Source organism: Acomys minous, assembly GCF_964271855.1.
Source record: "Acomys minous genome assembly, chromosome: 15".
Taxonomy (NCBI): domain Eukaryota; kingdom Metazoa; phylum Chordata; class Mammalia; order Rodentia; family Muridae; genus Acomys; species Acomys minous.
The window spans coordinates 34,361,199-34,384,032 of NC_140497.1; the positions used below are offsets into that span (position 1 = coordinate 34,361,199).

The 22,834-nt window shown below is 41.5% G+C and overlaps 1 protein-coding gene across 3 annotated transcripts in view; it reads left to right on the forward strand.

Annotated features, from left to right (window-relative positions):
- The first annotated feature begins 276 nt into the window (after positions 1-276).
- The window catches only part of PDLIM3 (PDZ and LIM domain 3), a 32,023-nt gene continuing 9,465 nt past the window's right edge, over positions 277-22,834 (forward strand). Inside the window, exons 1-4 of one of the 3 annotated variants that reach the window (XM_084758932.1) lie at positions 277-511; positions 11,066-11,217; positions 12,383-12,467; positions 20,178-20,365. In XM_084758932.1, the coding sequence (XP_084615058.1) occupies positions 419-511; positions 11,066-11,217; positions 12,383-12,467; positions 20,178-20,365 (518 nt within the window). In that variant the 5' untranslated portion in view covers positions 277-418. Of the gene's footprint in view, positions 512-11,065; positions 11,218-12,382; positions 12,468-20,177; positions 20,366-20,751; positions 20,820-22,834 lie in introns of all 3 variants that reach the window. The other 2 variants (XM_084758930.1, XM_084758931.1) reach the window with 2 other exon arrangements.

The window sequence follows — 22,834 nt, forward strand, 5'->3', positions numbered from 1 at the left end:
TCTGGATGCGCTTGTGTTTTTTTATTTTAACTGAAAGCATGAAGGTTGTGTGCGATTGCTTTTAACTTCCCAGTAAAGTGCACAGCTGAGCTGGTAGACGATAAACAGGGGGACAGGTGTTACTTAAGAGAAAGATGGAAGCTGTAACCCGAAGCCTCCTTGGGCGGGGAGATGTCTGGACGACTGCACCCAAGCTAGGCGCTCCTAGTCTCTCACTTCCAAAGTTGGAGCGCTCCTTGGTGGGAGGAGGGGGAGGGGAGGAGGGGAGACCAGTGACGTCGCTCCACAGCAGGGATAAAACTCCCAGACAGCATTCCCAGCTAGGTCGCAGCTCCGGGAGCTAAGTGGGTTGTCCGGTTCCGGAACTCTCGCATTGTGCAGACCCACCCATCGTTGGACCCATTCACAGGAAGGCATCATGCCCCAGACCGTGGTCCTCCCAGGTCCTGCGCCCTGGGGCTTCAGACTCTCCGGGGGCATAGACTTCAACCAGCCTTTGGTCATCACCAGGGTAGGTGTTTTCCGTTCTCATTTTTGCTACAGGTCACCTGGCGTCCAGGAGGCGCAGCAAGCGGCCCCCGGAGCTAGAGGGAGAGTAACCGAGAAGCCCAGGGAGGGAGGCAGCATGGTGCACTGGCAGGGCCTGAGGGTCTGGCTCCCAGTTGGACTTCAGCAACAAGCTGAGAGGATGCAAAGCAGTTCTGAGATTTAACAAGTCGGCTCACACACTCTGCATCCCTTTTTCTTAGTCCCTTAGCCATGCTGCCAGCAGAGGTCAACTGACAGTGCAAGTTCCTGGACTCAGAGGAGGGCTCCAGAGCTGGGGGTGCTTTTGGCTATCCCCCACCTCATGATTTTTAATATCAAACAGACGCAAGGATCGAGGGAAAAAAAGTACCTAGGACTCACAATTACTTGGTGGGGCTAAACTTGCCTCTGAGCAATTTTCTTGCCTGGATGAGAACTTGAGCAGGGTGCTATATTCGCTGGAAGCAGCTTAGATTGGCCAAGTTAGAACCGCTCGTATCAACTCAGGCAGGGAAAATATTACTAATGTGTGTTTCCCAGTTTCCAGGCATTTTGGATAAATATTTTTCCAAAGCTGGGAACTTGGCTGTGGAAGCACTACCTATATAGTTCAAACTGCAAAGAAAACCTGTGCAATAGTTTACCTGATTAAGAGCAACCAGCTAGTCTGATAACTTTAAAAATAAGACTTCAGTAGCCAAACCTAACTGCTTCATTCCATACTACCCAACAAGAAGCGGGGTGTACAAATGAAACTGGGGGTTCCTTTTCTCTGTCTTTTTTTTTTTTAAGCAATCATTTCAGTTACTACACTCACGCCACTTTAAACACACAGGCATAAACTTTCAGATACTAATTTTATTTTCTAAATGTTATGCTTTTCTCACGCTCATACTATACTTTATGAACGAATGCTTTCTAAGCCGATCATTCACAGATTTTGAGTAGGGCAATGTATATATGTCAATATCACTTGTGAAGTTCTGTGCTTTTTAAAAATCCCAAAGCATGTATCATAGGTCTGCCCACCATGGGTCATTTCAAACTTTGTTTTACATCTTTTGTAAACATATAAACACATCTGACATATGTTTTTATATGAGACACTAAAACATACCCCCCCCCAGAAATGCTCTTAAGTAGATTAAGCAGAAAATGCTTCCGTGATCAGGGTCAAGCAATTCCTTTTATAGCTTCACCAAAGAAAACAGTTTGCACTGGCTCTACTAAGAAATATGTTTAGTTTATAAGGTTTCACTTGCTTGTGTTAAGTAACAGAAGCTCTTGAATTCTAACAAAGGATAAATCAGATTTAAATTAAATCCCAAAGAATGAGTCACGTCATAAAGACCCTTGAAGAAAGTTATAAAAAGAATTGTCTTACTATTACCCTGTAACATATCTGTCTAATGAGTCCCGTACTGGTGACACTAAAAGCAACGTTTATCTTAGTACAATCCCACACCTGCATCTGGACTACGAAGACTTTTGGTAAATGTATTTGATGTAATGATATTTTTTACCTGAAGAGCCATCCTAACTCATATCTAATGTCTGTAACAGCTGTGGACACTTGATTCAATAATTATGCAGACATTATTTATTTAAAGTATACTTTTTCAATTGTTTTAACTTCTAAGGGAACAGACAACCCTGAACTGTTCAACTCCAGGCTGTCTCTTAAGCCATGCATATAAAAGTTTCTTGTTGAACGAATGCAAGCCCACTCTCTTGGGCTTTTATGCCTTTGTGGATTCTTATTAAGAATGTGTCCAGAATAGTTATAGAGACATGAGAAATCATTTGGATAAAAACCTAGGAGGTATTAATCAAAAGTCACTTATTGCTAAGTGGTACAGCCATTCCATTTTGTAATTTTAATACTATTCTAGAAAGTACTGATTAACATTATGTGTAGGTTTTTTTTTTCTGGACACACACATTCCTCTAAAAAACGTTACCCTCTTAAAGTTCACAACATCCCTCTAAGAGCAGAATGAAGAGGGTCCCTTTCAGGCTTAGAGCAATGAGCTTTTAAGGCAGGCTTCAGGCCACTAGTGATCACAAGTGGATCCACCCAGCTCCAGTGCCAGCACTCTTAAGTCTACACATGGAAAAAAAAATGTCCCTCAGTGTCCCTAGTGACATGCAATATGTCAGTGGCCCTGTCTCTTCTACTTCAAGATCTGCCCTCTGCTCTTCAGGCTGCTGTCTTTATTCAAGGTACCATAACTTCCCGCTAGAAGCCTGCACGCCGACTCCAGTTCACTCAGCACATCCTTACCATCCATCTTTTAAAAGTACAAGGGGCTGGGCGCGGTGGTGCATGCCTTTTATCCCAGCACTGTGAGTTCGAGGCCAGCCTGGTCTACAAAGCAAGTCTAGGACAGCCAAGTCTACACACAGAAACCCTGTCTCGAAAAAAACGAAAACGAAAACAAAACAAAACAAAAAAGAAAGAAAGAAAAGTACAAGGGACCGTTCATTCTTCCTATTGGACATCGTCAGTGACGTCACTACGTTACAGCGAACAGAAGGCGCGTCCTTCAGCGTGGCTCTTTACTATCTGTTCTGACTTCCTTTCTTCCCCGTCTCTCCCTTGCCTTCTCTCACTCCATACAAGGACAGCGCTGCCTGCTTATGGCATCTGGGCTGCTCATGATCTCCCTAGCATGGCTATGCTTCTGATGCACATCACTTTCTCCCAGAGATCTTTTCTCCAGCCCCAACCCATGGTCCTCTCTGCCTACGAAAACTATTCAAAACCGTTCCCTAAGCCCTCCTGTAATCGTGGTCATTTCATTTCCTTCACAGTCGTAGCTTTCCCCCCTGTCCCCTTTTATTACGGTCTATACCACAAATGCTTCTGCATGCCCCACTCCATCACTCGCTCCTTGAGGGCAACAAACTTTTACACTGGAAACTGTTCAATACCTAGCAGCATCCAGTACTTCCTATATGCTATAAAATAACTATAGCAATAATATCAATGACTACCTTGCCCACCTTTCACATAACTTTATTGCCCTAAATAGGTAGACTGTGGTCTCTAAATATTCACTCCACAATAAAGGTAGCTACCTGTGTGCCTAAGGTCTTAAGGGCACAAAGAACTGAAATGCCACACTTACGGTCACAAGAAGTTCCATACATGACAGGTATTCTCAAGTCACTTAAGTCAGTTTTTGTCCTCCAACAAGCTAGATTTGAACGTATCCTTCCTGCCCTGGGCTGTATAAATGCAGACTATGGAGGGCTCTCAATTCATGACGCTGCCGCCTTATAGCGGTATGAAAGTGGCACACCTTCAGTGCAGACCATGCTTAGAGATTTAGCCTCTCCCTGTGCTAGCAACTGGCAGTGTGATACTCTGTCTTGATGCTGGACAGTGGTAAAAAGCCACAACTGGGGCCAACCACATGACCAGGAGAGCAACAGTGAGCCGCTGCAGTGTGTGGCACTGCTCTGCCTTAGGGTGTTCAGAAGGTTTGGTATATGACATTTTTGTTCATTTAAAGGGTTTTTCAACTGCATAAAGAAGTTGCAGCTCTTCTTTCGATTCGATTATCCGTGCTCCTTAGGAGATAATGCAGCTCTGAGCAGAGCTTTTTGGGGGGGGGGGGCGGTTACTGGTGGATAAGCCCTGGGCCAAGGCTGCCAGGTTCTTGGCCTCTTATCCAAAGAATTAAAAATAGCAGTTCACACAGGGTTGCAGAGAGAGAGAGAGAGAGAGAGAGAGAGAGAGAGAGAGAGAGAGAGAGAGAGAGAGAGAGAGTCAAACCTGACAGTAGGCTACATGAGTGAGATGACTCAAGGGTCCCGTCATTGTTCTGAACCATTTTTATAGGATTTGGAAGAAGAGGGAGTCGGTTGCCAAGGGGTGCATAGCCTACCTAGGTAGTTCTCTATGTTGAGTGATAAATTCAGATATATATTCATTTTTCTGCTGCCCATTTCCCTTCCCACAATGCAGCTGGTTTTAACTATATGCATAGCCTATTGCACATAGACGTAAGATGGTAAATAGGAAATTCTCCTACAAGTATACTAATAAACACAGTTCTGCCTTACTAAGCATGTACCCAAACCAGATCAAGGCAGATCAGCCCTTCTATTCTTCACACACAAATTTAATGGGAATCTAGTTGAATAGAAACTGTCTAAATTTGATTGCTACTAGGGGTGAGAAAACACGCCATTCTTAGAGATGGGAACGCCTGTAGCCTGATATGGAGTGGGAAGGAGGTTCTAGAGGATTCTAAGGTTGTCAAATACACTGTTTGGATGGGGGGGGGGCGGGGTACATAATATATGCAGGCAGAGAAACCGCCAAGTGCATCATTACAATATGGTATACAAAACCAAAATTGGGTCCCGGGCTGATGAACTAACTATCTCTAGTGCTCTCCAACTTCAACGCGACTTTCTCCATCTGCCTGAAACTACACTTCACAAAGTTACAACAAGTTTCTGTCCCATAATTATTCAGAAACCCATTAATCAGTGGAATAAATTGTAGTATAATTTGAAGAAACACACACACACACATCAAAAGGCAGGAAAATGAACCATCACAATCAAGACTTTGTAGACAACATATGCACTTCATTTTGGGTAAGATTTAAAAAAAAAAATGTAGGTTTGGGACAATTTAAGAGAGGGTGTTACACGTTACGGTTCAAATCTGAAATACTTCCCAGTGCTTTGTGTTTTGAATGTTCAGTCTTTAGCTCACGGTACAATGCTAAGGGCTGAGGAGCTTTCAGGAAGTGGGGCCTGACTGATGGGGATGATCACTAGGGCCAAGCCTTTGAGGCTACATCACTTCTAGCCTAGGCAGCCTTCCACTCACGCTATAGGTTGTTCTTTTCAGATAGATTGTCACACAATGACACAGAACTCACAGAGCAGATAGTTCAAACACTGTATTTCACAGAGGTTATTTAGGTTTGTTACTGTTGTTGTCATTGTTGTTGTTTGGATTTATTTTTTATAAAGAAGACTCAAAGGGCTCTTCTGGAAATTTCCTGACCAAATAGGGAGTGCGTTTACTATCACAGAGAAGTCACAAATTGTTGACATTTGTAAATTCCAATATGGAATACAGCATAAACTCAAGTTGCTCACACATCATGAAATGAGGATAGATCTGAGGCTGCTGTGTCTTTTCCTCCCTGTTTACTCCCCCTTCCTTCTCCTCAGAGAGCTTCAGGATCAGTGTGGCTGTGAATGCTGCCCGGACTTAAGTATCAACTCTAGAATTTGTCAGTGTGTTGTTAATGCTTACGCGTGTGCGCGCGTGCACACACACACACACACACACACACACACACACACACACACACACACACACACGCTGTTACTTCAACCTAAACTTAATTTGAGGTTTGAAAACTTAGAATAGGATGTTTATAGTTGGAAAGACTGAAGTGACTGAAACCCTGTGAAATTTTGTGCTAGCAAAGACTGTGTCTACAGAGAAGCCCTGGTTCATCTGTCCATAATGTTGATTACAAAGTATACTGTTGAAAAAGTGAAAGGCCCGGAGTGAGTGCAGTCATAACTTAGATGGCTCTCTCCCCTTTGAGAAGCTCATCCATCAGTGGAAGGAAGGACATGTACATAAACTATCCTGACAAACTGGTCCAAAATGCCTCAAGGAAAGTATGGCTTAAAATATAGCAGGGCCGGCGGGGGGGGGGGGCACAATAGTGGAAAGATTGCCCACTGGGAAGCTGCACCGACCAGTGGAAGAGCCTGTGCTAATAAGTGAAACAACCACAGTAGAAAGTTCAGATTTTTCACTGAATAGATAACCCACACAAGTGTCTTACTTGTGTATGTACATCATTTTCCTCATATTAAAATAACAGTAACTGTTTTGCAAGACTGTCTTAAGAACTAAACCAGATAATACCCCATAACAACAACAATAACAATAATAATAATAATATTAACATGGCAGTAAAATAATTGCTTTTGGCCCAAAACTGCATGTTAGAATCATGCAGATCATTTCAAAAACACCTATACCCAGGGTCATGAGGACATTTTGCTGTATAAATATGAAAATGTCCTTCAGGAAACTTCCATAGTACCCAGCTCCTGGAGGGATTTATATACCTCACAAGGGTTCCAAAGTTCATTTGGTAGAAAACTGGGGGGCTGGGGGCGGCAACAGGGGAGGACAACATGGTTCACATGAAGAGCAGAAATCACCTAAGGTAATTGTAAATAACACAGCTCCTGAGTCCTTTCCTAGAGATTCTGAGTTTTGATTCCAGACATCTGATATGGGATGCAATCTGATACAGGGGCCAACAAGAACCCCAGGTGATCCTTGCATTGGGGAAGTTTAAAATCATGATGCTGGGTGAGTGTCTGCAGGTCTGTGGTAACTTTAATGGTTAAGAACCTTAGTGAACACAAACACAAAATAATTCATTTTAAAACTCCATACTTCATTTCACTTCTCTGTTCTCTCAGCTGGAGAAAGCATAGTAATAAAAGTCTGTGAGCCATAAAGATACAATGTGTTAATACAATGATAAAAACATTAAAATAATACAGTAGTACAAGTTAATCATGGAGAATGGATTCTCATACCTCAGTACATAATTTAACTTACAAAGTCAAGTTAACAGCCATTTTAGTCGTTAGTCATTCTAATCGCCATCCTCGCTGCAAGAGAAGACTAAGAACAACCAAAGGCATTGTGTGTCTCCATCTCCCTCTATCCAACTTCTACCTGACCCGTCCATCTGTGGAGGACTGGAAACAGTAAGTACCATGCTGAAAACATAGTCAGACGCGGGTTCTGCCATCACTAGCCACGTTCCCTAGTTGCCCTCCGTTCTGGCTTCATTTCTGTTGCTGGGATACAACACGCAGACCAAAAGCAGTGTAGAAGGGAAAAGGGTCGTGTGTTTCAGCTTACAGGTCCAGGCCACAGTTATCACTGACGGAGGCAAGAGGAAAGCCAAGGCGGGGCTTCTTCCTACTTCACACGGCGTTATATACTCATTTCACCGCCAAGACACACAGCAGGGACTACAGAGGAAGCTGCTTGCCAACTGGACAGCTTGAACTAGCTTTTCTACTCAGCTCACGACCATCTGCTGACAACAACCGGGTCTTTCTACAGCGATCAACAGTCAAGACAACCCCCTACAGACAACCCCACCGGTCAATTTAATCTAAGCAGTTCTTAGATTCATTGAGGCTGAGTCAATGGAGGCTGATTGACAATGAAGGTTGTCCTCTCAGATGACTCTACTCTGTGTCAAGATGTCAGTTAAATGCCTGGTGACATGGTCCTGTAGCTGCCCTCAGCTCTGCAGGAAGCCCTGGGTACTTAAACCTTTTTTTCTTGCAAGAACACATCAGTCCTTTCTGCTCAACTTATCATACAGCATGACCAAGACAATGAAAACAATCTATAAGACGTAGCATTTTGCAGAAAGAAGATGAAATCCTTAACTTTAGGGTTTACTTTTAATGTTAGTGCCTTCTGGTATCAACTAGTACTCAACTTTGATATTTGATGTCTGCTCAATATATAAAGTCAATATTCATTACTTTTTCAACATTTAAGTTCTGCTGTTTGTTAAAATGTGTATAAATATTTAACCTACACAGAAGCACAGCGTTCTAGCACAGATACATGTAGACACACACACACACACAGCTCAGTTTTCCATCCATAATAACCAAATTTAAAACAAACATTTCCAGATCCAGATTGAGTGTTCTAGAGTCTGTTCAGCTGTATCATTAAACCTAAAAGGGCCTTCACAAACAGACACATTAAGCCTTGTTTCATGTTTTAGCCCAAGTGAAACACTCTGACCTTCGAAGCTTAAAAATAGAAAGCACTGCCCTTTGACATTCTTTATTGAAAGAATATTAAATGATTAGGATTATATTTATCCATACAAGGGCCATTGAGGATGGAAATTTTGTTCCAACAGTCCTAGATCCAGGAGAACTTCTAAATGAAAGTAACTATGAAGTCACTTCCAAAGACTAAGGCTTAATAAGCCCAGCTGTCTTCACCACACTTCTATTAACTGTTTCCACCAGAAAAATCTTCATGACACAGAAACTAACCAAGCACAATAAACAACCTGGCAATAGTACTGGAGACATAGGGCACATGAGAACTTACTATTTTTGTACTTTTATTTACTTAGATGAACTTGAATCTCTCAATGGGTTCAGAATGGAACAGTATAACCAAACAGAGACTAGCAAGATTGACTAGTAATCCTAAGGTAACAGTTCAGGAACAGTAGAGTTTATTCCGGGAGCGATCTGAGGTTTAAAATAAGACTCATGAGTAGTTGTGATTTACACTGCCAGTTTCCAAATGTAATAACAGTAAGTTCACCATAACAAACATAAACTGGGCCCAGAGGATGGCTCAGTAGGAAGGGACCTTGTTGCACACACATGAGGATCTGAGTTCGGATCCCTCCCCCGCCTCCAGGTAATAAGTCTGGCAGGGCTAGACCTGTGACCCAATCACTGTGGAGTCACCACAGGCTTCTCCTCAGGCAGCCTAGCAGGAAAATGGGGAGTTACAGGTTCAGTAAGAGATCTTGTCTCAAAGTAAATAAGGAAAACAACTAATGTCCTCCTCTGTACTGAGAGCACACATGAGAGTGTGTGTGGTTGTGCCTGCGAGTGCAGCCACAGAGAGAGGGAGAGAGAGATCATATATACACAACACACACACACACACACACATACACACACACACACACACATCCATACTTTTTTAGTACAAGACAGAAAAATGGGACAAAGAAATTACCCAGAAAAAAATGAGGGTATGACTCAGCCTTCGTGGTGCTTTCCAGCACTCAGGAAAGCAAAGGCAGGAGGATCGCTGTGAGTTCCAGGCCAGCCTGGTCTACAAAGCGAGTCACAACCTCCTATTTCTTCCTCCCTGGGTGCTAGAGTTACAGGCATGCACCATTGCTCCCAGCTCAGCCTTTGATTTTTAACTGGATATTCAGTATACTAATATTACACGTTCTGTATTTCTAAACCTTAAAAATACAGTAACATGCTGGGCATGATGTAGCACACCTTTAATCCCAGCACTTGAGAGGCAGAGGTATGCAGATCTCTGTTGAGTTTGAGGCCAGCCTGGTCTATATAACTAGTTCCAGGATAGCCAGGGCACAAAGAAACCTTGTCTCAAAAAATGGGGCAAAAGTAATATATGTATATTTTCCTATCCTAAAGTATTCCTTTCACTTTCCACTTCCAAAAAAACCCACATTTTTGATAGAAAGAAGAAAATTAATCTTGCTTTTCCCCTATTTTGAAGGTTCTCTGATTTTTAAGTAATATGTTTAAAGCATTTATATTTAATGTAGCTACCCATCTGACTTAATTAAAACCTACTATCTTATTAGGTGTTTTCTATTTATTCCATCTGTTCTTCGATCATGGAGAAGATCCAGTGACTGCGTACAAACTTCCTTTGTGTCATTGGTTCCCAGGGGTTCTTCACACTCGTGCTAACTCACATCAAGCAATGTACTGTTTTACTTGAGCTTTTCTTAACAAGTAAGATGTTTGCCGCGCTCTGTCACAAGTGAGCCCATGCCTAGGCACAGGCTTTCTCTTCCTGGAGGTATTTATCTTTCCCTGAGTTTCTGGTTTTCTTCCCAGTGACTTCAGTTCTCTAAAGTGTTATAAATGTTTATATCATCAGCTCAGGAGTGACCCTTTCCCCAGATTTCTACCCTTAGCTGTGCTTGTCTTAGTGTAAGCTATGATAACTGGGTGGTTTTTCAACAATAATAACAAAAAATTGTTCCTTATAGTTCTAAAAGCTAGAAATCTGAAGTTAGGGCACCAACATGTTCGGATTCTTGCAAGGGCCCGCTTTCAGATTTCAAATAACCAAATTCTGGGTCCCTAGAAATGGCAAAATAACAACAACAGCAACAAAGGAGGTCTGTTTGCAAGGGTGCTAGTCTCAGTAGTGATGGTTCGGGGATGCTGACCTTCCCAAGGGCTTCTCCTCCAAAAGTCAACACTTTGAAAATATTTCAACATATGAATTGGGGGAGGGACATAAAAATCTAACCCATGCTGCTTCCCTCAACATAATGTTAAAAATTAAAAGTTATCAAGTTGATAAAGTAGTTTTAATTCAAGTACCAAAATTGCCAAAATGTAGAAAAACTTTTCTCAAAATAGAAATTTCTGGCTTAAAAAAAAAGAAACCTTTAAAATTATTGATTTTCAACAGAGAAAATGTTCATAGATGTAGTTACATAAAATATTCAAAAGATAACAAGAGATACAATGTTACTTAAAGCACGTTTAGTATGAAAATTATTTAACATAATAAAATATCACTAATACAATTGATCAGCTGAGAGTTCTTTTAAAATTAGGTTTAAGATTTCACAAGTGAAACACTGAAATTTTTTTGAGGATAACACACAAATACTAAGCACAAAACCCAAGATACACCTGGACATTGGATTCTAAATGGTGTCTTCATTCCTTCCAGATCACTCCAGGAAGCAAGGCTGCAGCTGCCAACCTGTGTCCTGGAGATGTCATCCTGGCTATCGATGGCTTTGGCACGGAGTCCATGTCCCATGCTGATGCACAGGACAGGATTAAAGCCGCAGCATACCAGCTGTGTCTCAAGATTGACAGGTGCGCCTTGCCTAATGGGGTCAACACTTGATCTGTTGGTTTGGGTTTTTTTTTTTCAGAAGAACCTGAACCAGACCTCCAAACGGTCTCATCTGCCTCATGAGAAATGTCTTAGACCTAGAATTTTGATGGGATTCCTTATGTCTCAGCTGCTTTATTCTCATATTCACTGAAATTGGTCATTCTAGCATTTGTGAATGAACCAATTTCAAAAGTATTTTTTTCTGAAATGTCAAAATTAAAATGATGCAGAGGAATGACCTCTTCACAGTATCCCTGAGACTTGCTATGAAAATATTAGAGCCATGAAAACACAAGGCAGAATGAACAGCTGGCCATATCTGTGACGTGGAATAAGACTGAAAGATGCTCCATAAAGAAATCTCTTGGTTTTCTCAACCTGACCATGATAAATTTGGTTGCTAATATCTTTAACCTCTCAGCTGTTTTGTACAGATTCATATCAAGAGACTATTATAAGGTGTCGGTGATGCATGTGCATGTTAAATATGCAAATATTCCTATCCCGCCTCCTAAAGTAGAACCCAGCTTCTTGTTATGAGAGCCTTGATGTGAGGCTGAAAACAATGAAATAACAATTGGTAATAATGACCTTTTGCGTGTGATTGTCACATTGCTTTTGGACGCACAATCATCTCCATTGGTACAGAAGACTCGATCCATTAGCCATCCATAAACTCCATGAAGTAAAATAGATTCCTTCCTACCTGGGTCTGTACCTTCTGTGCCACAGGTACACAAGGAGAGCTGAACAAACCACAGCTCTTTGATGCCAGTCACACAGTCATGCAGCCTGTCTCTCCCTCGCTCCTGTGGTGGCCTTAGTAGGAGAGGACAGAAGAGAGACTTGGGCAGCTTGCCTCCTGGTGTCTTCAGTGTGTTTCTAAATCCCCCCGCCCTTCTGTTGTTCTCACACACACTGGAGGTGCGCTTCCACCAGAAACCACACCGTGCACTCCAGGCAGTCTTACTATGATCTCAAGTCATCAAAGGGACCTAGAAACATAAGACTAAATAGAGCTATACAGAATAAATAAAAAATAAGTTCTTTTGGCTTGAATTGGCAAAGGTTGCTAGTATTTAATGTATATTTAAAAAGAAGTGTCCTTTGGATTTAGAGTTCGCAAACTTCCTTTACTTGCAGGGCGGAAACTCGCCTGTGGTCTCCTCAGGTCTCTGAAGACGGAAAAGCTCATCCTTTTAAAATCAACTTAGAAGCTGAGCCACAGGTATGAAGTTAAGAGTCATATTTTCTGCTGGGGGGGGGTGGCTTCCCACGTGGAAAAGTGGCAAATCTAAAAATCAGAACAAGTCACCCATGAGGCTGTGAATCTGCTTTCTGAGATTAATCTATGTGATTCGTGTTTTCTTACATCTGGGGAAAACAGAGGGAGTGCCTAGGCAAGTATCTGTTTTAGAGTCAAATATATTCTGTGCTGGGCATTTTAGTGTATGTCTGTAATCCCAGAACTTGGGAGACAGAGGCAGGATTGCTCCAAGGTTGGTGCCAGTCTAGAACAGACAGGGAGTTCAGGCCAGGCCAGCCAGTGCTATATATTGAAACCATCACACACACACACACACACACACACACACACACACACACACACACACACTCAAAATGGGAAAAACACATTCTCATTAGCAACAATTTGACTATATATACACAAAGTCCACTTTTTTTTTTAAATTTCTAGTGTCTGCAAAATAAATTGCCATGCTGTAACCTAAAAACTTTAAGTTGTTCAAATAAAGCAAAATCAGAGGTAGGCTGTGCCATTTGAGACAGGTGTCTCTGTTCTGATACTTACTTACTTAGAGCTTCAGCCCTTTAAGATCTTTGCGGAGGTCTTATTTTGCCATCCTTCTTTAATTCTCAGTTCTGATATTCTATAATGAAATTTACCTGACCCCAAAAGAACTAAATTGCATAATCACAGAGATACTCTGCTCAGGCGGCTGACTTATAAAAGATAAAGGCCTTTTCCCTTGTGGCAACCCAGTCTCATGAGCCATGTGAATCTAATCATCTGATGATGGTTATCCGGCTACGTCTACTTTCAGAAAATTCCGCCCCCCCAAAAAACTGAAATGGAATCAAACCTCGATTGTAATACACTGGAAAATCTAATTAAGAACGGGGTTTTAGAACCTCTACTTGGAAGCTGCCAAGGCTTAGAGATACAAAGATATGTGTTTAATATCATCTTTGAAACAAGCTATTAAATGCTAAGTTTCCCTAGCATGTAGTTTTCTTTCTACCTAGGGGAGAGTATCTGGGGACGCATTTATAATCCACATACCAGCTTTATTGGCTCCTGACTTTGTCCTCAGTGTTTTCTCCTTGTCCCAGTAGGGCTCTGTTTTCTTTTCATAAAATAGATACAGCACAACGTAAGTACAAGTATGGCGTAGGCTACTAACAGATTTAAATAAAGCGACATAAGCAAAGGCCTGAAACTAGTCAAACGAGTGGAAGCCCTGATGCTTAGGGTCTTGTGTCCTTAACCCCCAAGCTGTGTCAGAAGCCTCCCCGACTTCCTTAACAATATGCTCCTGCTAACACAAGGGCTCTCTGCCTTCACTGCCGCTGTGGGACCATGAGAAGTCCGCTCCTCATCACTATTACACGGGTCATTCTAAATTGCACTCCTTCAAAGCTTTGCTTTAGTTCAAATACAGTCCCCTCCCTGGCCCACACACAGGAAAGGACACATAATACGCAGTCTTTGCCCAGAAGAAGTTATAAGATTCTTGCCCTAGCTTTTGACTACAAGGGAAGGGAGGGTCTGTGCCTAAAAATTACGAGCAAAAAGAAGAGAAAATGGGCCTCAAAGAAAGTGAACAGGATATAGAATATTCTAAAGGCAAGAGGCACATGTCCGTACTTCCTCACTGAGGCTCCTTGAGGCATAGCCTTCAGTAGGAACCCAGTAAATCACAGACTAATGAGTGAGTGGAATTAAATGGCTGGAGGATAAACTGCACTTCCCAGCAATGATGAGGATGCGCCCTGGGACCAGTTCTCAGGGGCTGCTCCTCCATCTTTTAAGACTTTTCATTCTTCAAAGTAAGTAAGCAAACGATGAAAAGGATGGGAGAGGTAATACAGATTGACTGTCCCCTACTCAAAAAATGCTTAGGACCAGAAAGGTTATGTCAATTTGAAACGTTTGTATGTACACAGTGATATACTTTATGGAAGAGACTCAAGCCTAAACACAAAATCAAATTTTGCCTTTTTTTTTTTTTAACATCTCGACACATAGGCTCTGGATAATGTCCCACTTAATTAGGACCCAGTGCATGAGACCAGGCAAGGAATTTTCTGTCTATGACATCATATCATTGCTCAAAAACGTTTCTGGTTTTGGAGCACTTTGGATTTCTGGGTTTTGGGCTAGGGGTGCTCAACCTGTGCACATGGTAAAGAGAGGTCTGAAAGCCCTTGGTGGCTCACCTGGCATGTTAGAGTCCTATATGTTGGCTAGTAACACCTCTAGTGAGCGCTTGATCTGACCCAAGGAAAGGCTAGATGAAACATCAGGTTGTAGGTACACGTGTATACACAGCCATTCGCAGTAATGCACAAGCCTGCTTACTTCTCATCCACATAGGTTCGTCACTTAAAGGCAACACACATGAAAAGGAGACCCGTGGCTGTCCAAACTCTAGAGTGCAACAGACGAAATCCCCCATTTCTTTGTCCATTCACAGCCATGTCGAACACTGCATTACAAGCACACTTTTACAAATTACACTCCTATCCCAGATGTCTCCTTGTTTTTAAATCTCTAACTCATGAACACAAGATGTAAGGTCTGGGGTAACTAAACAGGTTCAACTGATGGGCCAAACTCTGGGTGATATTATCACAGTTGCCACTTCCACTCCTTAAGGGTTTATTAAACCAAGATATACTTAAGCCATGTTAAGCCATGACAGAAGTCTGTGTTTTCCTGCCATCTCTTCAGAATTTAGGGTCAATGATAATTCCTAAGCTGGAGTGAGAAAAGAGATCTCTTTACAAAAGAGATCTCTGTATGCATTAACTTAAAATTATCACTCTTTTAAGAATTAGCTTTTAAGGCACAATTCTAATATTAAATATTCTGTTCTCTTATTAATCATTTTATTAACCCAGATGTTCTGAACTTAAGGGTTAGAAAATACCAATTTTTATATTTTTTTTACAATTCTACAAATAGGGAAAAGGAAATGAATTTCACTTATTAAAAAGTGAAAAGGGTGACGATTAGGTTAATAGCCATAGGAGGCGTTCAGAGGAGCCTTTTAAAATTCCATACATTTGAGTCATGCCCAGCTCTTACTGGTTCCCTCTCCAAGAAGCCAGTGTTTGACAGACTCAGAGATAAGAACAATTCTAGCTCTCCAAATCATCAAAGGGTTTCCCCTTGTACAACATGACTAGTTCACATGGCACGGGCATTTGGTCCACAAAACAGCTGAACTCAGTGTGGCTCTGCCATCTGAGTGTCCTGGCTACAACATAGAGAGATTCCCTACTAACAGATTCAACAGTTGTGGCTTTTACATTTGGAAGGAGGGGAAAAAAACCTAAATTTTAACTAATACACTCTCTTACAAAATATTTACTTTCCCCCTTATGGAAAACTATGTAAATAGAGCAACTTTCTGGAAACCAGAGGTGTGTCAGCCAGGGAGACAAATGCTATCAGCGTTTTTTAAAATGCTATCATAGGTGAATAGTAAAGTGAAAACAAACAATAAAATATCTGAGTTGTTGTTTCTCAACTCAAGTCAAATGATTATAGTAAGTATTATTACCTTTGGTATGGGATAAAATATTTTTTTCTTATTTTAAACACACTATCTAGTCACTGGAAGTGAAATACTATGTCCCATTATCAAAGAACAAGACCAAGTAATAGCACACTGATGTGTGTGCGTGTGTGTGTGTGTGTGTGTGTGTGTGTGTGTGTGTGTGTGGTGTTTTTCTCTGTAAGTATAGCCTTGAGGACTTGTTCTTATATAATTATAATAACTTATAAACTTTTAATGGCTAGATATTTTTTATCTTTCCATTCTATCATTAAATAGAGATAAATAAATATCACTCAATTGTAACACCTTATAGATTCAGATCTTAGGCTCCTAAAGGTCCTTAGCAGTTGTTAGGATCAGTTTCCAACAATTGAATGAATTCATTCCCCTTGAGCCTGGCGGTCTGTGAGTAAGCCTCTGACCTTTTTCTAAACGAGGCATCTCTGTGGATAGCTGTGTGGTTAGTTCTCCTCCAAAGCTTTCTTTCTCAAGTAAACTGTACTCTCATCCCTGCCACATAACTCAAAGGTATGATGTCCCAATCATAACAAGAGAGATGCTTTTTAGGAACAAAGAAAAAAAAACGGCTCTATCTAAGCAGGAAGAACATCCTGCCCATGTCTTTGTAAAGAACTGTGCCTTCCAACTACATGTGCAGTCACGGTTTGGTTCCGTAAGATTAACTTCAATCTCCAGTGTTTCGGTAACTAGAAGGCTCTGTACAAAGCAAGCTCTCTCACCAGCATCTCCCCTAATGCTCCTCTAGTCTGGTGAGTGGCTGGAAACACTCATCAGAGGAAGATGATGGTTTTGAGACTGGCTTTGTTTCCCCCTTGAAGGGTGAGCCTGAGTGGATAACTTCATAACTTTCAAGGGTGATGCTACAGATCCGTGGCCTCGCTTGGGCTTCATGTCATTTGTTCCTTGTTTCCCTGCGGTTCTGTTATGAAAGATTTAGACAACAGTAGACAAAGAAGAAAAAGTCGGGCCTACAGCTTCAGATAAGACAGTAATGGCTGTGACCCTTCGTCTATGAGCAATGTCATCAAGTAAGAAACCGAAGGTGACCTGTCTTTGAGTGTTGTTCCTGTTTGGGCCATTTGCAGAACCTGGAAGGCCACTTTCAAGAGGCATTCCATCCGATGCATAACTTTTGCCCTGGCTGCTCTAATGTTTCACTCCTTCAAAATATTATTCCTTAATATAAACCTCTAACGTTTTAAATCCCATATTTTAAAATTGGGAATTAGCTTGAATGACTGCTTTTTTTTTTTATAAGAGTTATTTGATGGCTTTCTCTGGGTAGAATAAACACAAAAGATGGATTATATAGAAACTTCTATATAAAAATTTGTGTTGCATCTGCTTTTCCATGAAAAGTAGGGGGAAAATGAAATTAAAGTGGACTAGCAGGTATCTAATTGCTTTGTCTTTTGGATCTGTTTGACCATCAGCAATGATGTCACACTTGGACAGGATGCTGCCTCTCTGTGCCATCATTACATTTCTTGTTTAACTTTGGTGTATACACTTTGTGCTTTGAGAGATGACTCTAGAAGACCATAAACTAATGCTTTGCAAAGCCTAAACAAACATGTTTTAGCTTGTATTAGGCTTCCTTTTATGATGTGAGTAGAAAATAAAGTGATTTTTTAAAACCAATTATACATTTCTAACAAGAGTGAGTTGGGGACGAGGAAGCTGGGAACTGGCTAACTTATTCACTGCCATTTGCAAATACCTGATGAGAATTACGAATGTACAAATGGCTTCAGAGGAGATGGCCCTTTTATAGGACAAGCAGCATCCATGTTTACTCTTTTATTTGAAGGCTTATGAAACAAAAACTGGAGGGAAATGTTTTCCCCAATCAAGCCATCATAACACGTTAAATACTTATTGTAAATGCGATGCTATTTACCAAGATTTTAAAGACATTTAGTACTTTATTCTGAAGAGCCAACTAGGTTCCACAAAGCTTAAATAGCTCGTTTTATCCTGACTGATTCTCTCTATAATTAGTGTGGAAGATGTATAATCCATCAAAGCTAAACTGGGCAATTAGCCTCTGTCTTCTTTCATATCACAGGGAGTTGCAAAGGCTCAAACCATGAGTCCTGCCAGTACTTACAATGATTTCTGCCACACTTTTTTCAAACCATGATAATGGTTATTCAAAATGGTAATAATAAAACACAGCCAGTCCAAATTCATCATAAAGTCAGCTAGCACCGCCCCCCACCCAGACTCTACGACTAGGTAAATGTTGGCACACATTTTCACCGTGTTATGTGGCTCAAAGCTGGGCCATTTCTAAAACTATGTTTGGGTGGTTTCAGTACCTAATGGCAGCAAGAATGTTGTCATCCAGCCAGTACCTCAGCATCGAGCCATTTTTGTAGAGGAAAAAAAAATAGATGAACAGGGTATTAATTAGTCTAATAATACTATATCATCATGGGCTAAGTTGTATTCAACTTAAACCTTTTGAGCTTCAGGGGACTATTAACATGTGTGTCCCAGGTTGAGGAAACAAACCCTGTTCTTCATCCATCACAGTGTCTCAGGTGGCATGACACTGAGGGCAGATAGAGACATGATTCATTAGCTAGGAGTTAGTTGAAGCTGTGTTCCATTTGACAGCCATAACTATTTTTAACAAGGCCAGTAATAATAATGCATTATTATTTCAAATCTGTGTGCGCCACTGCACACTCAGGAATGAAGATTGTAAAGATGGAGGTAGCCCCTTCTGACAAATAAAAACATTTGTACAGAGACCAGTGCCACCCATATTTTCTCATTCCTACTAGTTTCCTCTGGTGCTTCTAAGACGAGAATTAACAGGTTTGAAAAGTATGCATGTATTCAAAATTAGAAAACTCTATTCTTGTGCTTAGATTGTATCATTCGGGCATGTTTCAGACTCAAAGCTTGAGACTTTGCTGTGTGGTCTTGTTCCTCAGGCAATAGAGTGAAAATCTGTTTTTAATTACACTCGCACATGCACACACACACACACACACACACACACACGCATACACACGCACACACACGCACACAAACACACACACACACAGCTCATCTCTAGGTTGTTATAATCTGTCCTCCAGAAGACAACCATGAAGAATTCTTTAAATACACATGCAACAGGTTCACAACAAAAGAAAGGAACTCTATGTGTGGTGTTCCTGCTTCCATAAAGTCTTTCTGTTTGCCTTGCTTTTTTAAAATACAGCCACACTCAAATTAATGATTTGAGGTTTGTTGTTTTAGATATTTTTAAAAAGTAATAATTTTTGTCTAGATTAGTTTAAATGGTACACAATAGCTATTCACAAATGCTTATTTGCCTACTAATTTTAATTTTTTGTTGTTGGGTTTTTTTTTTGCATTGTTTTTGTTTTTGTTTTTGGTTGGTTGGTTGGGGTTTTCTGTTTGTTTGTTTTTTAAGATAGGGTTTCTCTGTGTAATCTTGGCTGTCCTGGACTCATTTTGCAGACCAGGCTGGCCTCAAACTCACAGAGATCCACCTGCCTTTGCCTCCCTGAGTGCTGGGATTAAAGGCGTGAGCCACCATGCCCAGCTCCTCTCACTTCTTAAAATGGAGGAGAATTCATTAAGATGTGGTGGCAGCATCTTGCCTGGGGTATGCTGGGCCCAGCTTGTCATCAGTATCTCAAAAGCGAAAAGGTATTTACAGAGGGCAAAGTACCTATAACCGTAGCTAGAGAGAATATTAAGTCTGATTTTTTTTTCTAAAACTAAAAATCTCACTTTTAATACACTGGAGTTTCATAAAAAGGAAGTAGTTAAAGCCAGAAAAGGAGAAGGCCAGACAGTGTTTGAATTTTGAGACATCAACTGAGGTCCAGCCCATCGTATCTAACATTTGATACATGAATGCAGCATGTGTAAATTTCAGAGATGAGGGAGGAAAAATGAACCCTAATTCCTCCCCTAACCATTATTTTATTTTATTTTATTTTTTTATTTTATTTTACTTTTGCTAATCCTGTAGCAGGTAAAGATGCCTTGATTTAACAACAGCAGCGTCACTGCCGAGGTTTTGTTCATTAACAGCTCTGTTGTGCGTTCTCTGTGGCTCTGTGTATTTTGTCTGCCATGTACAGGAGTTCAAACCCATTGGTACCACACACAACAGAAGGGCCCAGCCTTTCGTGGCAGCCGCAAACATTGATGACAAAAGACAGGTAGTGAGCGCTTCCTATAACTCACCAATTGGGCTCTATTCAACTAGCAATATCCAAGATGCGCTCCACGGACAGCTGCGGGGTCTCATCCCCACTTCACCTCAAAAGTAAGTACCTGACGTTCAGTTTTGGCCACCATTCCTCAGGAGGCGGTTTCTTTGCAGGGGTCCAGGCCTTGCCACTTCCTCCTTTACGTTCTTGAAGGCGCGCCATCAAACTTTTGTTTTTTTAAAGCGAGACATCTAAATATAAAACATGGTTCTAATTGCTCCAGAGCCCTGTCAGCCAGTTCCTGAATGTTTAGTGGCTATGTGGATTAAAAAATGAACAAATAAATAAAAAGACTCTCTGGTCCTGCCAACATCCTTCTTAGCCATGTCATAGTTGCTGGTAAATTATTCTCTCTGTGTGATTTTCATGCATTTACATTTTACTCCCTAGAGATCAAGCCTGCCCGCTGAGGGATTTTTCTTTAACCCTTTGTATTTTACAGGATGTGAACTACTTTGAACATAAGCACAATATTCGGCCCAAACCTTTCACAATTCCAGGCCGAACCAGGTCATAAATTCTGAGATTCTGGAGTTTGACGTGCATGTCGCTTAAAATCAGCTCTTACTAATCCCCAGGGAGAGTAACTTCTAGGTGTCTGGAGTGACTTTTCATTGTGAAGCTTATTTCAAAAGCACAAAGAAACAGCTCAGTTAGCAGCTAACAATAATAGCCAAATAGCATCCATGACTGAGGGTAAATATTGACCAGATGACAGGGCTGTGAAATTTTAGGTGATCACCATGTGTATTTATAACTAGAAGCTCTGGGGATCCCATCCAGAACACAGTGACCTTTTGAGTCAGACATATGTACCCTGTCCCGCCCAGCTTGCAGGGACCAAAAAAAAAAAAAAGTGGTTTGAAACCAGCCCCAGGTAGTAGCAAGGGGAAGCCGGGATTCCTCTCTGTAGTTTGACAGACTCCAGCCATCCCGTCTCAGTGCCTGCTTGCTTCTCTTGGCACCTTCAGACCCACAATTTTAGCCCTTCTGTAAGAACAACTGCTCATATTTATGCATCATATTACGCAAAGGTCAAAAAAGGCTCCTTGAGACAGAAGCCTTTCTATCTGGTGAAACTCAATCTAACCGGAGAGGGGGAGTCAGTTACCACGCGCCCTGCTGAATCTCACAGGACATGTTGTATAAACCACAATAACAATAACGAATAAAATCTAAATTCTCATCTGCCAATCAAAGAAGTGATTATGGCTGCACTGTCTTCCCCAGACTCTTCTCTAGAAATGGAACTTCAGTTGAAAGGAATGCCAAAACAGCCACCTCAGGAAACCTCAGACCATCCCTCCGACCTTCATTTGGTCAATCCAAGGAACCTGTTTATCAGATTAAGTTGACCCTATCTGGCTGGCAATATTGCATTATGGTTTGCATCAGCTGCCCCAAACTGACAGCCCATAGGCATGATGTACTCACCCTCCCATAGCTTGCTTTATGGGAAGGGGTAATTAAATGCTTTTACATGCCAGTTTACTGAAATGCTCAACACTCTTAAGTCCATGTTAACTGGTACAGTTCACAATTATGTGACTGACCCTGTGGGTACTTAACTTCTCCTGTGGCTAGCAAATAATCACCCAATATATGATTTTTTTAAGTGTAGACCCTTCAGTGAGCTACAGGAAGGGCCAGATGATTGTCTCAAACTAAACCACACAAGTTTCATAATGTCAGACACAGAAAGAAACGTGAATGCAAGAATGAGGCAAAGATGCTAAGAGAGCTGTGATGCCAAATGCAGGGTCTGTGTCTGACGAGCTCCATGTTGTATTCCGCCCCTCCTCCCGCCCCCCCCCCCCCCCCCGCACCTAGAAATGAGCCTGGAACATAATGAGTGCTCATCATGTGTACATCGGGTAGAAGAATAAAATCCCAAGAGTCCCCAGTACTTCCTGGGTGGGAGGCAGAAGAATCAGAAGCTGTTAGGCCTCTGTCCGCCTTTCAACTCACCACCATCGTTTTGTTCCCTGTTTCCATCCCTCTTCTCCCCTTTTTTTCCAGTACTACCCCCCACACCACTCCGCCTCCAGTCCCCTAACACACCGTGTTAAAAGTTTAAAATGCTATTTCATTATTGAATAATATACGGCTAAATGCACTGAATACATATACATACCTAGGACACATTTAATTGTGCAAAAAATTCAAAGGCAGTCCGAGGGGCTTTCTTCTATGTTATCTTAACTTCATTGTAGTGGGTGACAAGGACAAACCATTCGCAAGCTTGTCGCTTGCAGGGACTTCTTAATACAACAGAATTTAGAAGAGCGGGGATCTCCTAAAAATAGGCAAATAAGTAGACAACAGGTGCCTGTGTATGGATCCTAAAGACTGGTGGAAATGCCTCTCCACTCTTCCTTCCCTCCTCTGTCCCCCTCACTCTAGCCTCAGAACTTTCTGCTCTCTCCCGGTGACTTTTCATCAAAGTAGAATTTTGGGGCAACATACCAAGCTACTACTGCACTATGAAGGAACAGCTTATTTAATCTGAAGCAAAACAGGTGTAG